The 19,253-nt window shown below is 40.8% G+C and overlaps 2 protein-coding genes and 1 pseudogene across 2 annotated transcripts; 2 read left to right on the forward strand and 1 right to left on the reverse strand.

The window, feature by feature from the left end:
• Positions 1 to 1,072: 1,072 nt before the first annotated feature.
• Positions 1,073 to 7,255, reverse strand: LOC123994496 (bcl-2-like protein 13). The gene is made up of 2 exons (XM_046297165.1): positions 7,064 to 7,255; positions 1,073 to 2,994 (listed from the first exon to the last, which is right to left on the reverse strand). The coding sequence occupies exon 2, from the start codon at positions 2,791 to 2,793 to the stop codon at positions 2,020 to 2,022; it is 774 nt and encodes a 257-aa protein (XP_046153121.1). The 5' UTR covers positions 2,794 to 2,994; positions 7,064 to 7,255; the 3' UTR covers positions 1,073 to 2,019.
• Positions 7,256 to 10,247: 2,992 nt separating this feature from the next.
• On the forward strand, positions 10,248 to 14,565 carry LOC123995605 (V-type proton ATPase subunit E 1-like). The gene is made up of 10 exons (XM_046299235.1): positions 10,248 to 10,357; positions 10,461 to 10,520; positions 11,179 to 11,244; positions 11,516 to 11,625; positions 11,889 to 11,955; positions 12,052 to 12,141; positions 12,557 to 12,625; positions 12,729 to 12,823; positions 12,988 to 13,075; positions 13,339 to 14,565. The coding sequence occupies exons 2-10, from the start codon at positions 10,488 to 10,490 to the stop codon at positions 13,399 to 13,401; spliced, it is 681 nt and encodes a 226-aa protein (XP_046155191.1). The 5' UTR covers positions 10,248 to 10,357; positions 10,461 to 10,487; the 3' UTR covers positions 13,402 to 14,565.
• Positions 14,566 to 17,051: 2,486 nt separating this feature from the next.
• On the forward strand, positions 17,052 to 19,038 carry LOC123995895 (annotated as a pseudogene).
• Positions 19,039 to 19,253: the final 215 nt, after the last annotated feature.

Here is a 19,253-nt window from a genome sequence, read left to right on the forward strand (position 1 = left end):
CTAGGTGACTAGCATTGCTCGAATGCTAGAAACCACAGTGCCTAAACGTTCTCCGCTTCTAGCTTTCTTTCCATTGCACACATTAACATGGTCAAACTTCTGCCAAAAGTAAACTATAAATCAAAAACAACAACCATGCAACCAATAATGCAGGCTCTCTTGACTCCCACTATTTACTAAATGTATTTGTATAGATTGTGATCAAGTACATGTTTTGATTACAACATCACAGCTATAGTTCTAACAATTAACCCATAGCAGGAAGAATGGGGTTGAAATATTTACCTGAGAGCGTTCTGTGCGTGCGTGGGTGTGTATGAGTGCGTGTCTGTGCCAAGGTGTTTACATTTAATCATAAAGCAGCCATGAGGGCGCTTTATCTCTTCAAACAAAGAAGCATTTTTCTTCCCCTTCTCTGCAGGCTCTATTGAAAAGGTCTATTTATATCAACATCAATGAGGGAAGGGCAGTGTAACCGCAACACGGTCGACACCTATTCAACTTCTTTATTTACTGACACTCAATGAAAATCAAGAAGTACTAAAGCCACTGACACAGATTAGATCTGTGGAATAAAGTTTGTGAGGCGACAGGGTTGTAATACTATATCGGTGAGATCATGCTATGGTCAGGGCATATATTTAGATTATGGATGTTGAGTTTCTTTTGTTATTTTGTATCATTTTTTTCTGCAAGAATGTCTTTTTCTCTCACTATATCAAAGTGACTGTAGATGCCACTGGTTCCTATTAACGGAGAATGAATTCATTTGAGGCAGTCAATGTCAACAGTGTAGATAACCTTTGGCTTGTGGTCCAACATGCATAGAGAAAATTTAATCACATGTGCTATATAGGAAAAAATGTGATGTATATCTCTGAGATTGTTTTAGATATAATTTCAAATGAAATAATACAGAATTAATAACGATATTTCTACTCTTTCCATTTGAAGTTTTAGCCAGTGAATCCATGGACATGGAAATGTGAACATGAGTCACTTATCATTTATATCCACAACAGGAAAAACTGTTCCACACATGGCCACTAGGAAGTAGTAAAGACACATCACACCATGTCAGAAAATTATAATAATACATCTAATTTAGTCAATCCTTCAATTCAAAGAAAAAACGGTATATGTATGTACTTCATAGAAAGTGTTAACATTTATTACTTTTTATAACAGAGCGAGAATTAAGGTTGGGAATGTTTGCTGAGTAACCATAGTGTGTTTCACAAGGAATAACAATGGCAAAAGGACATTTGCTTATTAAATCTATTTCCCCCACAGCGGCCAATGTCGGAAAATATTGGAGCACAGAGCATAATCTGAGTGCATTCAATTCTCTAGGGCTTGCAGAGGACCTTTATTGATCTGCCATGTTAAACCGGAAATCCATCTCTACAGTGTGTAGACAAATTGCAGCTGTTGTTCTGTATTACAGCAAACTGAGCACCAGAGGGCAGTGCAGAGTCATTACTGTAAGCCCAGATATCCACAGCTGCTACATAAGCTTTGGCCCTTTGCTGATTTGTAGCTGAGTCACTACACAGATGAATATCCACTAATACATTTGATCGAAAACTAACATAGTCACTGAGTTTGCCCACAGTGACACAGAACAAGCAATTATACAATACCCCTTGAAGTGGCTCAACTATAGTCATAATTAGTGTGTGTGTGCGTGTGTGTGTGTGTGCGGTTTTATTTTATAGTGCATTGACGGGGACAAAAAATAAGCAACAAACAAAGATCTGATTTTTAAGATATTTTAAGTGTAATTTCCTGTGAATTTACAGAGAAACCTAAATTCTTGCTCTTCCAAATCTCCTGAGCTCTTCCGTGAACTGAGTTAGCACAGGAAATAGATAAAAAATGCAACCAACCTTCATAATACTACATAGATGCAAAGAAATGCATTGTGTAAAATCCAGTATGTACTTGGTGGAATAGTTTAGAGTAGATTTGAAACGACCTGGGTTATATGGCTGCTGGGGTTCACAGGTTAGGGGTTTGCTACTTTCTGCAGTAGGCCACAGCCCCATAAGCTAACACTCCCACAATAGCCACCATTGCAGCGCCCCCACACAGAAGCACAGGTAGCTCAGTGGCAGGGAGCCATGTAGCAGGCTCAGCCTCTGTCTTCTCTGGCGGAACCTCCTGCGTCACTGGTGGGATTTCCTGTGTCTCCTGGGCAGCGTGGAGTGAGACCGAGGACTCTGGTTGGCTGTTAGTTTGTCTCTCATCTGGTGGCTGTGGTGCTCCTGGTCCTAGGACCGGGGGAGGGTGGAGCTGCTCCTGCATAGAGTATTGGAGTTCTGAATGTAACTCAGATAGTGTAGGTATTGAGGGGACAGGAGTAGAGGAGGCAGAGGGGGGCTCTAGCTTCCAAACTGGCATGGGCATAGAGACGGTGGTGGCGTGGGATACTTCAGCAGGCTCCTCTTGGACAAATAGCTCCTCAGCCACAGACATCATTAAATCCATAGTCTCTTGGTGGTCAGCTGACACCTCAGATGAAGGTAATAATTCCTGGGTGTCCAGCTCCTCTTCCCTGAGCTCAGCCAGTTCTCTTTCTCCCCCAAGCACACTCATCACACTGGCCTGCAGCTCCTCCTCTTCCCCCAGGCTCCCGTCCTCCTCCTCCTCCTCCTCTGCCAGCATCTCCTCCTCCTCCCGCTCTAGGTGGACCATGTCGGAGATGGAGGAGTGGTTCTCGCTGCGCTCCTCAGCTAGGTGGACCACTCCGTCGCTGCTGTCCAGGCTCTTGGTGTCCTCGGTGTCCATCATGTCTCCCACGGTGGACCAGGACTCTACCAGGCTGCTCTCTGTCTGCCAGGGGCCAGACCCGCCACTGTCTCCCTGGCTCAGCTGCAGCGTGGCAAGGCCCAGCCAATCAGGCTTCTGCTCTCCAGACAGGGAACTGACCTCACCACTGTCATCCCCTCTGGACACTGCTGGGACCTTGCCCTCCAGTCTGAAACCTGGTCACTAGAGAGACACAACAGACAACCAACCATTAACATGAAAACATATTGGATAATATTGTTTAAAAGATAAAGTAAATTGCTAAAATCAACAATAAATTCATCAACTGTAGTGTGTTGAATATAAAACCTTTATAACTACTTAATAGTTGCTAGAACGATTGTGTGTTTTAATGACACAGAACCTCATAGGGTCTGTTTCTGCTCTCTTGCCAACTACTTATGGAATTGTTTGGCTTGAAATGGCAGCAATAGAGTTGGCAAGAGCACAAACAGATCTGGGACTAGGCTATCTCATAGCTGTGGTCCCTGGAAAAGGTTAACCAACATATTAGAAGATGTCCTTCAGTGACGTGGACCGATCAAGTTCTGTGTGGAAAAAGTAGCACCCTCTGTTCCGTGTTGTAGCATTCTTTTCTATGTATAGCCTGACCCTCACAGGTCTGACTATGTATAGGCCCTATATAGGTGTTTCCATTTCAGCCAGGAGCAGAAGCTATTCCAGAGATTCCACATGACGTGACGTGTGGTCGACAGTGGGGATATAGAGGAGAAGGGATTTTTACAAACTCAGCACGAATGGAGTACTGCAGTTGTGTCGTTGCACAAAACATTTAGAGGTCGGAAAAATACAGTGCATTCAGAAAGTATTCAGACCCCTTGACTTTTTCCACATTTTGTAATGTTACAATTTTATTCTAAAATTGATTCAATTGTTTTCCCCCCTCATCAATCTACACACAATATTCCATAATAAGCAAACACACATTTTTTTGAAATGTTTGCTAATTTATATAAAATAAAATAAACTGAAATATCACATTTACATAAGTATTCAGACCCTTTACTCAGTACTTTGTTGAAGCACCTTTGGCAGCAATTACAGCCTCATGTCTTCTTGGGTATAACGCTACAAGCTTGGTACACCTGTATTTGGGGAGTTTCTCCCATTCTTCTCTGCAGATCCTCTCAAGCTCTGTCAGGATGGATGGGGAGCGTCACTGCACAGCTATTTTCAGATCTCCAGAGATGTTTGATCAGATTCAAGTCCAGGCTCTGACTGGGCCACTTAAGGACATTCAGAGACTTGTCCCAAAGCCACTCCTGCGTTGTCTTGGCTGTGTGCTTATGGTCGTTGTCCTGTTGGAAGGTGAACCTTCGCCCCAGTCTGAGCACTCTGGAGCAGGTTTTCATCAAGGATCTCGCGGTACTTTGCTCCGTTCATCTTTTTATAGATCCTGACTAGTCTGCCAGTCCCTGCTGCTGAAAAACATCCCCACAGCATGATTCTGCCACCACCATGCTTCACTGTAGGGACGGTACCAGGTTTCCTCCACGTGCTTGGCATTCAGGCCAAAGAGATCAATCTTGGTTTCATCAGACTAGAGAATCTTGTTTCTCGTGGTCTGAGAGTGTTTATGTGCCTTTTGGCAAACTCCAAGTGGGCTGTCATGTGAGTTTTACTGAGGAGTGACTTCTGTCTGGCCACTCTACCATAAAGGCCTGATGGCTATCCTTCTGGAAGATTCTCCCATCTCCACAGAGGAACTCTAGAGCTCTCCCAGAGTGACCATCGGATTCTTGGCCACCTTCCTGACCAAGGCCCTTCTCTCCAGATTGCTGAGTTTGGCTGGGCGGCCAGCTCTCGGAAGAGTCTTGGTGATTCCAAACTTCTTCCATTTAAGAATGATGGAGGCCACTGTGTTTTTGGGGACCTTCAATGGTGCATATTTTTTTTGGTACCCTTCCCCAGATCTGTGCCTCGACATAATCCTGTCTCGGAGCTCTACGGACAATTCCTTCTATAAGGAATTCCTTCTATAATGGGAATTCCTTCAATCATGACAATTCCTTCTATAATGACAATTCAATTGATTGGACATGATTTGGAAATGAACACATCTGTCTATATTCCTTCTATAATGTCCAATCAATTGAATTTACCACAGGTGGACTCCAAACAAGTTGTAGAAACAAATCAAGGATGATCAATGGAAATAGGATGCACCTAAACTGAAAATTCAAGTCTTATATCGAAGGGTCTGAATACTTATGTAAATAAGGTACTTGTCATTATGGGGTATTGTGTGTAGAATGTTTTTTAAATCCATTTTAGAAAAAGGCTGTAATGTAACAAATGTGGAAAAAGTCAAGGGGTCTGAATACTTTGAGGGCACTGTATTCCCCCAACACCCACTCCTCACCCTCTTATTGTCCCCTTGTCATTCAGTCCATCATTTCCATTTAAATGCCACCTGTATGTAATTGTTCATTCCTTGTATATTGAGATTGAATACATCTGTCCTTCACTGAGTGACCCTGATTAATCATTATGCATGTACATCTCATCCCAGGCACAGAGTCAAAACACTGAGATCAAGTCAGAGCTGTTTATTACATAATGAAAAAGCATAGAACCACAGTGGCAGAGGACATAGAGGTCAACTTTATCCATGTTTATGATAAATATGTCCTGATTTGATCGACATTGAATGATCAAACAGCTCATGCACTTGTGTGCCGTACTACTTGTGTTCCTCTGCACAGTTACAGAACGCATTGTGTGTTTGTCCTGAGATGGACTGTCTCTGAGAGGCACATCAGCAGAGACCGTGGATTAAATATCTGTTGGCTAAAGCTGAGTGTAAACTGTAAGCATGCCGAGAAAGCTGCCCTCTCTCTAACATCGAGGCCAGCCAGGTGTATGTTACTAGGCATTTTGGCACAAGGGAAACCAGTGACATGGTGATCACGCTCTCCCTACAAGGTACAGAGCAGACCTATAGGCAGATATCCACAAACGTGTTTATGCGGAAGGTTACTGTACAGTACCTGTTCTAAAGCATATTAATTGCTTAATCTGTCCAATAAGACTCATTCACTCTTTGAGTTATAGGTTTCCAATGATCCACCTCCTGACAATGGCTTTTAACCCCCACAGAGTTGAATTAAAACGAATCCCTATAATGTGGAGTCCCACTCCTTTCCAGACCTGGGTTCAATTACTATTTGAAATCTTTCAGATACATTTAGTGTTTGGTTTAGTCTGTCTGGAGTGCCAGATGGACGGGGTTTGCACGTTTGCGACTATTCTACTGGCTCCATTGCGCCAGGAAAGTTCAATCAAACCCAGATTAAGTATTTGCAATGATTTCAAATAGTATTTGAACCCAGGTTTGTTCTCTTCCCCATAGTATCAGATACCCATGGTACTGATGTCAGAGACTCATGGTCATGATATCAGAGCCCCAGAGATAAAAGGTCAGTCTGAATGTCAGACAGAGGAAACGACACACTCTCAGCCCCTCGTGAACCATCTGATGATCTTAGCCGATTGGATTTCTAGAAACAGACACATGACAACAGACACACACACGCATGTGCACACACAAACATATACACAGGGACGTACGGACACAGACACACACACTTGAGGAAAGGCCGCACATAAGCTAGTATTTTCTGATGTCAATGACAAGTTAGCTGGACACAAGACTTCGAACATAGTCCTGTCCCTGTTGTTTAATCAGTTACTAATGACAACCACCAAACAACACCCAGAGAAACAGACCTGTTTATGTTGACAGGTGATACACAAGGTTAAAACTTCTTGGAGTTGTGCCCTTCATAACATCAAAGAGCTCCATGATGGCTGATATAAATGCCTTCTATATTGGTTTAACAAAGCAAGCTTTTACAAGGCCCTCTCCCCTCAACTACATATATTACTACTACTTGTGTGTACTATTATGTCCTACTAATACTACTACAGTAGTATACACTCACACACCACAATTCCCCTAAAACAGGGCTCTCCAACCCTGTTCCTAGAGAGGTACCCTCCTGTAGATTTTTCGCTCCAACCCAAGTTGTAACTAACTTGATTCATCGTATCAACCAGCTAATTATAAGAGTCAGGTGCGCTCGATTAAGGTTGGAATAAAAACCTACAGGATGGTAGCTTTCCAAGAACAGAGTATGGGAGCCCTGCCCTAAAACAACAACAAGATATCCTGTGATGCGGCCTTGCATTCCATTAATTAAGAGCAGAATAAAATAAGTGTCTTTCTTACCTGGCTCCTCTCTGTAAAGTGTTGAAAGTTGTAGGTGAGAGACAGATGTTGAAATAGAGTAAGAGACGTGCACTCGGACAGGAAGTCAGGGCTGAGGACACAGCAACAAGGGTGACATACACGCTGTAGTTAGCAATGGACTACCAGCTGCTCTACAGGACACAGCAGCCCCCCCCTCTCTCTATCTCACTCTTCCACTCTCTCTCCCACTCTCTCTTTCTCCATCCCCTGTCCAGTGCCCAGACTATGACATAACAGTTGGCTACAATGTGGCCATGCATGTTTTATGGAGTGAAAAATAAATATATTCCATTTGTAAGAGGCTGCTATAGAATTGCAGCATGCAAAGTGATTGATTACTTCATCATTGTGCCAGCTTGGTAAAATAGCTCTGCCTTCTATTATGCCTATTGTCTTGCACTGGGTCGACCTAACTAGCTGTAAGTCAGTGAAAAACCTCTGAGTGACACAATAGTTAACAGTACAGAGGAGGCAGAGAGGGTAGTGCTGTCACAGGCAGTTGGCCAAAGTTTTCTGACACACTTCCAGATGGCAGACAGTCATTCACTGTTCTGTATAAGGAAAGAATGCAGACTGAGTCAGAACCAGAATGGAAACTCTGTGCTATTTTTATGGAATTCCTCTAACCCTCTAGCATCATCTACTGGCAAGCACCATGGTCTGCACCATTGACTACCTAGTCAGTCTGCAGCGTGCTAATTTTTTCCTGAGGATTATTACGAAAATCCTTTAAATAAATGTTGATGGGAGGAGCTTCAGGAGGATGGGTTCATTGTAATGGATGGAATGGAATAAATTGGACAGAGTCAAACATGTGGTTTCCATATGTTTGATGTGTTTGATACCGTTCCTTTCATTCCATTCCAGCCATTACAATTAGCCCATCCTCCTATAGCTCCTGTCACCAGCCTCCACTAATGTTGACTTTATCCACAATTGATTTCCTTCTAATTTTTATCATATTAGCTACAATTATGTATCAAATCATTTAAAATATTAACATTTGAGAAAAAATTTCGGTGAGAAGTCCATGCTTGACAGCTTTATTTAATTTAATACAAGCATTCAGAAAGTATTCATACCCCTTGACTCATTCCACACTATGTTGTGTTACAGCCTGAATTCAAAATGGATTAAATAGATGTTTTTCTCTCATCTACGCACAATACCCCATAAAGACAAAGTGAAAACATGTTTTTAGAAATGTTTGCGAATGCATTGAAAATTAAATACATAAATATCTAATTTACGTAAGTATTCATACCCCTGAGTCAATACATGTTAAAAATAGCACAGAGTTTCCATTCTGGTTCTGACTCATTCTGGATTCTTTCCTTCTACAGCACAGTGAATGACTCTCTGCCATCTGGAAGTGTCTGCCTTTGGCAATGATTACAGCTGTGAGTCTTTCTGGGTAAGTCTCTAAGAGCTTTGCACACCTGGATTGTCAATATTTGCGAAATACTCTTTTTAACATTCTTTATGCTCTGTCAAGTTGGTTGTTGATCATTGCTATACAGCCATTTTCAAGTCTTGCCATAGATTTTTCAAGCTGATTTCAGTCAGAACTCTAACTAGGCCACTCAGGAACATTACAGGTCATCTTGGTAAGCAACTCCAGTGTATATTTGGCCTTGTGTTTTTTTCTACCTGTGGTTAACACTATTTTGTTTATTTTTTATCCTAAAAAGCTCCCTAGTCCTTGCCGATGACAGGCATACCACAACATGATGCAGACACCACCATGCTTGACAATATGTATAGTCCTCAGAAATGTGTTGTGTTGGATTTGCCCCAAACATACCACTTTGTATTCAGGAAATAATGTTAATTTCTTTGCCAAATTCTTTGCAGTTTTACTTTAGTGCCTTATTGCAAACAGGATGCATGTTTTTATAATATTTATATTAGTATTGTGGAGTAACTATAATGTGGATCCATCCTCATTTTTCTCCTATCACAGCCAGTAAACTCTGTAACAGTTTTAAAGTCACCATTTGCCTCGTGGTGAAATACCTGAGCGGTTTCCTTCCTAGCCGGCAACTGAGTTAGGAAGGATGCCTCTATCTTTGTAGTGACTGGGTGTAATGATACACCATCCAAAGTTTAATTAATAACTTCACCCTGCTCAAAGAGATATTCAACATCTGCTTTTTTATATTTACCCATCTACCAATAGGTTCCCTTTTGTGCGAGGCATTGGAAAATCTCACTGGTCTTTGTGGAATCTGTGTTTGAAATTCACTGCTCGACTGACTGACCTTACATATAATTGTATGTGTGTGATATAGAGATTAGGTAGTCATTAAAAAACAATGTTAAACACTATTATTGCACACAGAGTGAGTCCATGGAACTTGTTAAGCAAATGTTTACTCCTGAACTTATTTCTGCTTACCATAACAAAGGGGTTGAATACTTCCTTTGAAGTACTATTTAAGTATTTTTGGGGGGTATCTGTACTTTACTTTACAATTTATATTTTTGACTACTTTTACTTATACTTCACTATATTCCTGAAGAAAATAATGTAATTTTTACTCTTTACATTTTCCCTAAGACCCAAAAGTACTCATTACGTTTTGAGTGCTTAGCAGGACAGGAAAATTGTCCATTTCTGGCACTTATCAAGAGAACATCCCTGGTCATCCCTACTGCCTCTGATCTGGCAGACTCACTAAACAAACACAAATGCTTCATTTGTAAATGATGTTTGAGTGTAAAAGAAAAAGGTGGCGTCTGGTTTGCCTAATATAATGAATTTGAAATTAGTTATACTTTTACTTTTGATACGTAAGTACATTTGTGTACAAGTGACTTTCACTTTTACTTGAGTCATTTAGGTATCTTTACTTTTACTCAGGTATGACAATTGGGTACTTTTTCCACCACTGTTTATTAGATATTTTACAAATGTATCCACTGCACTCACTCGTTTTTGTTAATATATACCCCTAACTTAACATAGCAGGCATCTGTAGCTCAGTTGGTAGAGCATGGCGCTTGTAACGCCAGGGTAGTGGGTTCGATTCCCGGGACCACCCATACGTAGAATGTATGCACACATGACTGTAAGTCGCTTTGGATAAAAGCGTCTGCTAAATGGCATATATTATATATACAGTGCCAGTCGTGTCTGCTCATCACTCCTGTTGCTGGTGGGTGAGACCGGAAGTAAACATCATGTGACGTTGAAAATCAGCTGATCCAGCGTAGACGTCTTTAGTCACGACTACAACGATTAATCCATACATTCCTGGCTGTATTTCACTGGTATTTAATGAATTGATTGATACATCGTACTAAAGGATTTACAATATTGAAAACCATGTTGCATTTATTTTATTTAAATCACGGTGTTTATATTTTATTCAAGGAAACAAGATACTAGACTGCTGCAACCATGGCGCTCAGCGATGCCGACGTTCAGAAGCAGGTACATTGCAATTACAGCCTTTTAACCTTAATCCAACTTCTGCTATATTAAGGCATTTTTCCTTTCCAATTATAAATGTTTGCAAATGTATATTTGTAAGGAGCATAATTGTAATTGTGATTGTATTATGCCAAGGTTGTCCTTGAAAATAAATCCTTCTACTAAAATACAATCACAATGTCTAGTATAATTAGGATGTTTAATTGTTAATACATTTGAGACATCTTATTGCACAATACATTTACTCAGTGCTGTATTTGTGAGGTAGAGATACAATATATGGTCACATGATGGTAAAACCCATGGTCAGCGGAGGAACTTGAGTGATCCTGGGTGTCTTGTCTCACCAACCCTTCTCATGCACTGTATATAAAGTAGAATAGATTAGGAGGCTTCATAATTACATTTCCCTCTGTAGTTTATGGTTTAGAAACAAGTTTTGTTAGATGAAAATGATGAAACAGAAATGTAAGCTATATACATTTCACACAACATGGTGGAACCAAAAGAGAAGTTAATGTACAGAGCAATGAAGCTTTCTAAGTCTGCCTCTTGACTCTCTTCAGTATGAAACATGACTTGGAAAGCATACCTAATGTGGTGAGTCTTTATACTGTCAAATCATCTCTCATTCACACTGTTCTATCCCCCTGTATAGATCAAACACATGATGGCCTTCATTGAGCAGGAGGCCAATGAGAAGGCAGAAGAAATTGATGCCAAGGTACAGTGCTTATTCACAAGTGACTGGCATAGTTCAGCACATACACATTGTGTGTTTTCAGCAAACACAAACTCAAAAGATTTGCATAGGCATGTTCAACTGAAATAAGAAAGTATGATCACTCCCCTAAGACATGAGAATTTACTGAATGAAAGCAATCAATTTAGTACCTTTTAACAGTTCTACTGGTTCAATGCTTCTTAAAATGTATCCTCATAAAGACAGGTCCTTCTAATTGCATGCTCTGAGTGACAAGTGTCTCCCCCTGCAGGCGGAAGAGGAGTTCAACATCGAGAAGGGCCGTCTGGTGCAGACACAGAGGTTGAAGATCATGGAGTATTACGAGAAGAAAGAGAAGCAGATCGAGCAGCAGAAGAAAATGTTTGTCACTCTTTTTCTTTACAGCTCAGGCAGTGTTGCTTCTAGTCTCTCAGCTCCCTCGGAGACTTCCTCAATCTCTTCTTTCTCTGATGAGGAATTTGTCTGACACTTCCTTTTTTAAATATTCTAAATTTGAAGTCACATTCGGCAGCTCATTCATTGTAACAAGCACAGTATATGTTACAGTAGCTGTAACTTACAACTGCTTGGGCTTGTGATTGTGGTCCTGTGCCACAGGTTTACTTACCTCTCTTCCTCTGTAGTCAAATGTCTAACCTAATGAACCAGGCTCGCCTGAAGGTATTAAAGGCTCGCGACGACATGATTTCAGTAAGTTTTTAATTTGTCTTGGCCTGAGGCATGATGTTCTGCTACAGCAATGCATTCCATGTAGATAATAGGCTAACCCTCAATGTGTGTCCTCAGGAAATGTTGAGCGAGGCACGTCAACGGCTGGCCAACGTAGCCAAGGACCCAGCCAGGTACCCAGCACTGATGGACGGGCTGGTTCTGCAGGTGAGGCTTTTTTGTAATAATGCAATACTTGTCCTTGACACAGTTTTAGTGTTTTATTGGGTTTCCCATTAGCTATTGCTAAAGCAGCAACTACTCTTCCTGGGGTCCACACAGAACCTAAAACATGACATGATATAGAACATAAATCGACAAGAACAGCTCAAGGAGAACGACATGCATGTAAAATAAGACCAATAGAACACAACGCTGAGAGAAACAGAAAGAACTATTACTCTAGGCCTACATTCACGTTACATTTTACATTCAGTAGCATCTATCAGTTACACTCATGCAAACATGTCAGTATGCATTTACATAGGCCTGCATGTTGTTTAGGTCAAAGGCATTGTGCGGTGAGTTTCACTTTATTTGATGCAAATGTTTTGAATGTGTCTGTCGCTCTGTTTAATATTAGGGTTTCTATCAGCTTCTTGAGACCAAAGTGACCATCCGCTGTCGTAAACAGGACCTGCAGGTGCTTCAGGTTAGAATGATCCTTTTCACTTGGTAACAGTTCAATGTTGTTCCAAGTGTATTTTCTTGTATACCGGGTTGATGCATGATTTATATGTTGTATTCCTATTCAGGCGGCTATCCAGAAGACTATTCCCGTCTATAAAGCAGCAGTGAAGAACAATATTGAGGTTCGCATTGACCAGGACAACTTCCTGTCTCCAGACATGTAAGAGGACAGTCCCTTGTCTCAATGTGAACCCATTCATTTCAAATAGGTTTTATTTTGAATTAGTATTGATTGATTAACACATAATTGTCTTCTGTGGTCTTTCTAAGGTGTAAGTCAAGGGTTCATGAGTTAATTCAAAGATGTTTGTGTGTCTCTTTCAGTTCTGGAGGTATTGAAATCTACAATGCTGATGGGAAGATCAAGGTGTCCAACACCCTAGAGAGCAGACTGGACCTCATGGCTCAGCAGGTAAGGGCACAGGGACACTCTCACAGGAACTGTAGTGGCACTATGAACAGCTAGCACATCTAGTTCATTGACATTTTTCCAATATAAACAACCAACAGTGTGAATATCCTCGCATAAAGCTATCGGCTTACCAAGATTCCTTAGATGAATATGCTGTGTGAAGTTTTGCACATGATTGTACTGCAAATTCTCAGATATAGTTTGGCCCTGTGTTTTCATGAGGTTCAGCTTGGCACTAATCCAGTGTCTGTCTTTCTGCTCAGATGATGCCTGAGATTCGAGTGGCTCTCTTTGGTCAGAACCAGAACCGCAAGTTTTTGGACTGAGTGTCTCCATCCATCGTCTTGAAGAGGAGTTATTTATTTCTGTTGTGTGAAAATTACCATTCCTTTGTCTGTGAGAAGAATTCCAAAAACGCAGTTAAAAATGGAAAAGACACCACTTTGTTGTTTTGTCATGTATTAGTGTATTTCTGTGCATCTTGGGACAGTATAAAAGTTGAACTTCATTGCAGATGTGAGTAGGAGGAGCAACTTTTGCACAGTGGTAATGGATCTGCTGCTCCACTTGGGATCTTGGTTTACACACCGCAGTCATCTTTATTATGATTGGCTGGACAGTAATCATTTCAGTCTGATTGGATCAGGCTGCATGAGAGAAACAGAGTACCACAGTATGAGTCATAATTCCCATAAAACCTAGCAGTCAAACAAGGAAATGGTTCCAATGTTTTTTTCACCATACATTTCTCCCATAGGGGATTTTTAGAAACACTCAAAATAAGGGCTGTGTTTCATGTAGGCTTACCTTGGTGTGATGTTTTTACAACTGTGTAAATCTCTCTAGGACAAGGTGACTTGAATTAACCTAAAAAAAAATGTTTTTTTTTTTAAAATGTGGCTATAAGAAAGAACTACAAATGCCATGATGATCGGGACGAGACTGACGAATCTAGGCAAATGTTAGAATCTCGGATTTGAGAGTAAATAGAGTTGAATATATTGATAAATCACCTTGTCCCAGAAATGTACATGGTTAACAATGTCAACCCATGGTAAGCCTACACAAAATACAGCCCTTATTGTAAGTGTTTCTAAAATTACCTAAGGGGAAAACATGGTGGGGAAATTATTGGAACCATTTCATTGTTTGACCGTTAGGTTTTATGGGTATTATGACAGCTCCACTGTGGGAGTCTATTGTAGCCAATGCATCTTGTATCGGTTCCTTATTTCATCTTAACATCTTCCTCTCTTGAAAAAATATAATAAAACATTGCATAGAGCATTGACTCACCCATTGCTATTTGCTCCCATCTATCACAATTTAAATGAAGTGATGCTGGAAAAACATTGAAGACCAACTATGTCCTTGTTGAATCCAATTAAGTTATTGATATGTCTTTGCTGTTGTATCATGAAACAAGGAAGGGTCAAAATGTTAAGAGGTTATTGTGAAAATGTTATAAAGATTAAATCGATAGTATCAGTTGCCGGCTCTTTTTTTGACTTACACAGATTTCTCTATCGTGCCACATTTTTTTGGTGACAGGAGTTGCACTATAGTCTCTTATTTATTAAAGTGAATCATCCTTAGCCCCTCCAGAGAATCTCATGACATGTGACATTTGTGGTCTGCATTCTGCTGACTAGCAACAACCATTAAAGAAGTGGGTATACCACAATGGTATTGTGAGCCTGTCAACTCCGACTAAATAGCATAGTACTGGGGTAGTTTATTGAGGGAGGTTTACACACTTAAGAAGAAGAAAGTGGATAAGGGAAGTGTACAATACTTTCCTTCTGTTGCTTTTCATTTGTAAGTATCCTTTGATGTAAACGTTGGTTGCATTCAATTGTTTGACTGAAATTGTATGATTATCTGAACATTCCTGTTCAGTGCTGTGTTTCATTGTTCTTAGAAATCAAATTTTATTTGCCACATATGTGTTTGGCAAATGATATTGCGAGTGTAGCGAAATGCTTGTGTTTCTAGCTCCAACAGTGCAGTAACATCTAACAATACACACAATCTAAATTTAAGGAATGGAATTAAGAATATATAAATATTTTGATGAGCAATGTCAGAGCAGCATAGATTAAGATAGGATAGAATACAGTGTATACAGTTGAAGTCGGAAGTTTACATATTTCTTAGCCAAATACATTTAAACTCAGTTTTTCACAATTCCTGACATTTAATCCTAGTAATAATTCCATGTCTTAGGTCAGTTAGGATCACCACTTTATTTTAAGAATGTGAAATGTCAGAATAATAATAGAGAGAATGATTTATTTCAGCTTTTATTTCTCTCATCACATTCCCAGTGGGTCAGAAGTTTACATACACTCAATTAGTATTTGGTAGCATTGCCTTTAAATTGTTTAACTTGGGTCAAATGTTTCGGGTAGCCTTCCACAAGCTTCGCACAATAAGTTGGGTGCATTTTGGCCCATTCCTCCTGACAGAGCTGGTGAAACTGAGTCTGGTTTGTAGGCCTCCTTGCTCGCACATGCTTTTTCAGTTCTGCCCACATATTTTCTATGGGATTGAGGTCAGGGCTTTGGAATGGCCACTCCAACACCTTGACTTTGTTGTCCTTAAGCCATTTTGTCACAACTTTGGAAGTATGCTTGGGTTCATTGTCCATTTGGAAGACCCATTTACGACCAAGCTTTAACTTTCTGACTGATGTCTTGAGATGTTGCTTCAATATATCCACATATTTTCCTACCTCATGATGCCATCTATTTTGTGAAGTTACCAGACCCTTCTGCAGCAAAGCACCCCCACAACATGATGCTGCCACCCCTGTGCTTCACAGTTGGGATGGTGTTCTTTGGCTTTTAAGCTTCCTCCTTTTTCCTCCAAACATAATGGTGGTGGTCATTATGGCCAAACAGTTCCATTTTTGTTTCATCAGACCAGAGGACATTTCTCCAAAAAGTACGATCTTTGTCCCCATGTGCAGTTGCAAATCGTAGTCTGGCTTTTTTATGGCGGTTTTGGAGCCGTGGCTTTTTCCTTGCTGAGCGGCCTTTCAGGTTATGTCGTTATAGGACTCATTTTACTGTGGATATAGATAGCTTTGTGCCTGTTTCCTCCAGCATCTTCACAAGGTCCTTTGCTGTTGTTCTGGGATTGATTTGTACTTTTTGCACCAAAGTACGCTCATCAGAATTTTGCAATTCTACAAAAAAAATTCTGAAGTCTTGACTGATTTCTTTTGATTTTCCCATGTTATCAGGCAAAGAGGCACTGAGCTTGAAGGTAGGCTTTGAAATACATCCACAGGTACACCTCCAATTGACTCAAATGATGTCAATTATCGTATCAGAAGCTTCTAAAGCCATGACATAATTTTCTGGAATTTTACAAGCTGTTTAAAGGCACAGTCAATTTAGTGTATGTAAACTTCTGACCCACTGGAACTGTGATACAGTGAATTATAAGTGAAATAATCTGTCTGTAAACAATTGTTGTAAAAATGACTTGTGTCATGCACAAAGTAGATGTTCTAACCGACTTGCCAAAACTATATTTTGTTAACAAGAAATTTGTGGAGTGGTTTAAAAATGAGTTTTAATGATTCCAACCTAATTGTATGTAAACTTCCGGCTTCAACTGTGTATATATATATATATATGAGATGAGAAATGCAAAATATGTAAAAATAAAAAATTAAGTGACTGTCATATTCTTTGTTGGAATGCTGGTGAGTTGCCGCCGCTCTGATTTCAAAAAGTTCTCCCCGGCTTTATGTAATAACACATTCCTGGGCTAATAATGTAAGAAATAATACATAAACTAAATATTGTAATGTTTCCTAAGAGCATGAAGCATGGCAGCCCTATCCGTTGGTGCTATTTTCTCTTGTAGCATCAGCGTATAGGTTTACAGTAGTACCTTGTGTTCTAAATGACAATATCTGAAAAAGTCTTTATTCATTGTTGAATAAAATCTAGTATTTAGTTGAATGAGTGGCCTCCTCAAGAAGGATTTCCAACCTCCAATGACACTGCAGGACAAGGTGGTTTTGCCCTCTAGAGGGAACTATAACATCACCCTCCAGTTGGCAGTTGTGATGTGCTGTGTTACAGTACGTGACGGGACCCCAGACCCCAGTAAGAGGGAGACAATGTTGCATCAGGAGGCCTCCAGGCAGACAGGAGGCCGTGTGCAGTTGACAGGGGCAGAGCAGCGGCTCGACACACACCTTCACAAGCTAAAAGAACAAGAGATGGCTGCAGCCCAGTTCCCTCCTGCCATTCACTTCTTCAAGGCACGGCGCCTCATCCATAGGAGTCCCATCTTTAGCCTGCTGCAAATGATGCCCAAAGGTAACACAGTAATACAGTCCCACCCCCCTACAAATGTTTTCCATCAATTTATGTATGGTTAGTACATTCTCTATGCTGGGTCACAGGGGCAACCCTCCACATCCACAGCTCATCCCTGGTTGATTGGCTGGTGAAGAACATCACATACAGGCCCCATTGTTACATCTGCTTCACATGGGGCAGGTCTGTACGGTTCGTCTTCTCTACCTGGGACTGCCTCTACTGGCAACTGTTGAAGCCCTTGAGAGCCAACATGGCGGATCCTACAGACAGTCCACTATATCATCAAAGCCAAGCAATACAAATAGGTGTCTGTGAATGAACACATGTAGTAGCAAAAAGACAACTTTCTTATTCATGGAAGGGTAGTTTGTATTTTTGGATGTTTTTCCAGCTTGATGCAAAACCCTCAGACTATCCAATGATGATCCAGACACTACCTACCCGAGCCAGGATGCAGTGTGGGAGAGGTTTGAGATGGCATTCGTGGCCATAGCTGGGCTGGTCAGCTACGCTCCTGTGTTTAAAGACTTTCTCTACAAGGGCTTAGAACAGCTGTTTCATGACATCATCACATACCTGGAACTAAGAACTGGGCTATCAAGGGTTCGTACTGTGGGCCTTAATTGAAAGTATATTGGGAAATGTAGTGGGCTGGAATTACATGTTACCTAGGCTATTTTTCTTCCTCCAAGGGTTTTTGGTGTTTTGAACTGTTTTTATTCTGCACATCCTGCAGAAATACGAGCTGGAAGCAACCATGATAAAGCCTGGTCCTTGAGGACTTATCAGGAAGGCACTCACCAGTTTGTGGCTGAACACCCTGGCTTTCTGGGAGCTCAACTCATCATTTCTGTCCCTGGGTACAGTACAGACATACTATTCATAATCATTTCGGACACTCTATCTGTGCTTGACTGAGCTAGCATGTTGCAATGGAAACAATAGAATGATTGGCACTGGCCCTGTGTGCACCTTAGGGTTCTAAGTGTGTCTGATGTTAAAGCAGCTGTAAAAGAGGCCATTCAGATGCAGAAGGATTTCCCAGAGCTTGTTGCAGGATTCGACCTGGTGAGAATTCTCTTGAGGGGTAAAACCAATCATTATGTCCACTCATTACTGAAAATAAATACACAAACAATTTCCTGATTTAATACAATGTTTACAAACTTATTTATTACATTCCGTCTATTTGACATCCCTTGTAAAGTGAATTGTTCTTTTGTGGTTTTAGGTTGTCAAGCTCTCGACCTGCAGAGCTCGGAGTCACGCTGCCATACTTATTTCATGCAGGAGAGACTGGCAAGCATAAGATGATTGATTTAAAACAATTGTGTAATGAACAAAAACAAATCTACGGTATCTGCACATTATTGTGATGCACTTATAGTATAACGTGTGTGTGTGTGTGCACGCATTCATACTTTTGCAGACCATGAGGGCACTGAAGTGGATGAAAGCATTCTGGATGCCCTACTGTTCAACACCACACGTATTGGGAATGGGTGTTAGGTATGCGTAACTGGGCTTTCCTATGACTTCTATGGGGTATTTGTGGGCATCGGTGGCTTGAGGGCTAACCTGGACACTCTCAAGGAGCTGGCCATCAACTCCATAAGGTGAGGTCAAGAGTTGTTTCGAGAATGTCAATGTAATAGTATTTCATGTATCTCTATGGTATTAACTCTGTTTGCTCTGGATAATAAGTGTTTCATCTCTCATGGCTGTTAACATAGCTAGCTAGCGTATGGGTGATTGGGTTCAGAGACCATTCTTATAGTATTGACTGTCTAGTCTACTTATTTTCAAACACAAAGCATGCATAACAGCGACGATCG

Source organism: Oncorhynchus gorbuscha, linkage group LG14, assembly GCF_021184085.1.
Source record: "Oncorhynchus gorbuscha isolate QuinsamMale2020 ecotype Even-year linkage group LG14, OgorEven_v1.0, whole genome shotgun sequence".
NCBI lineage: Eukaryota > Metazoa > Chordata > Actinopteri > Salmoniformes > Salmonidae > Oncorhynchus > Oncorhynchus gorbuscha.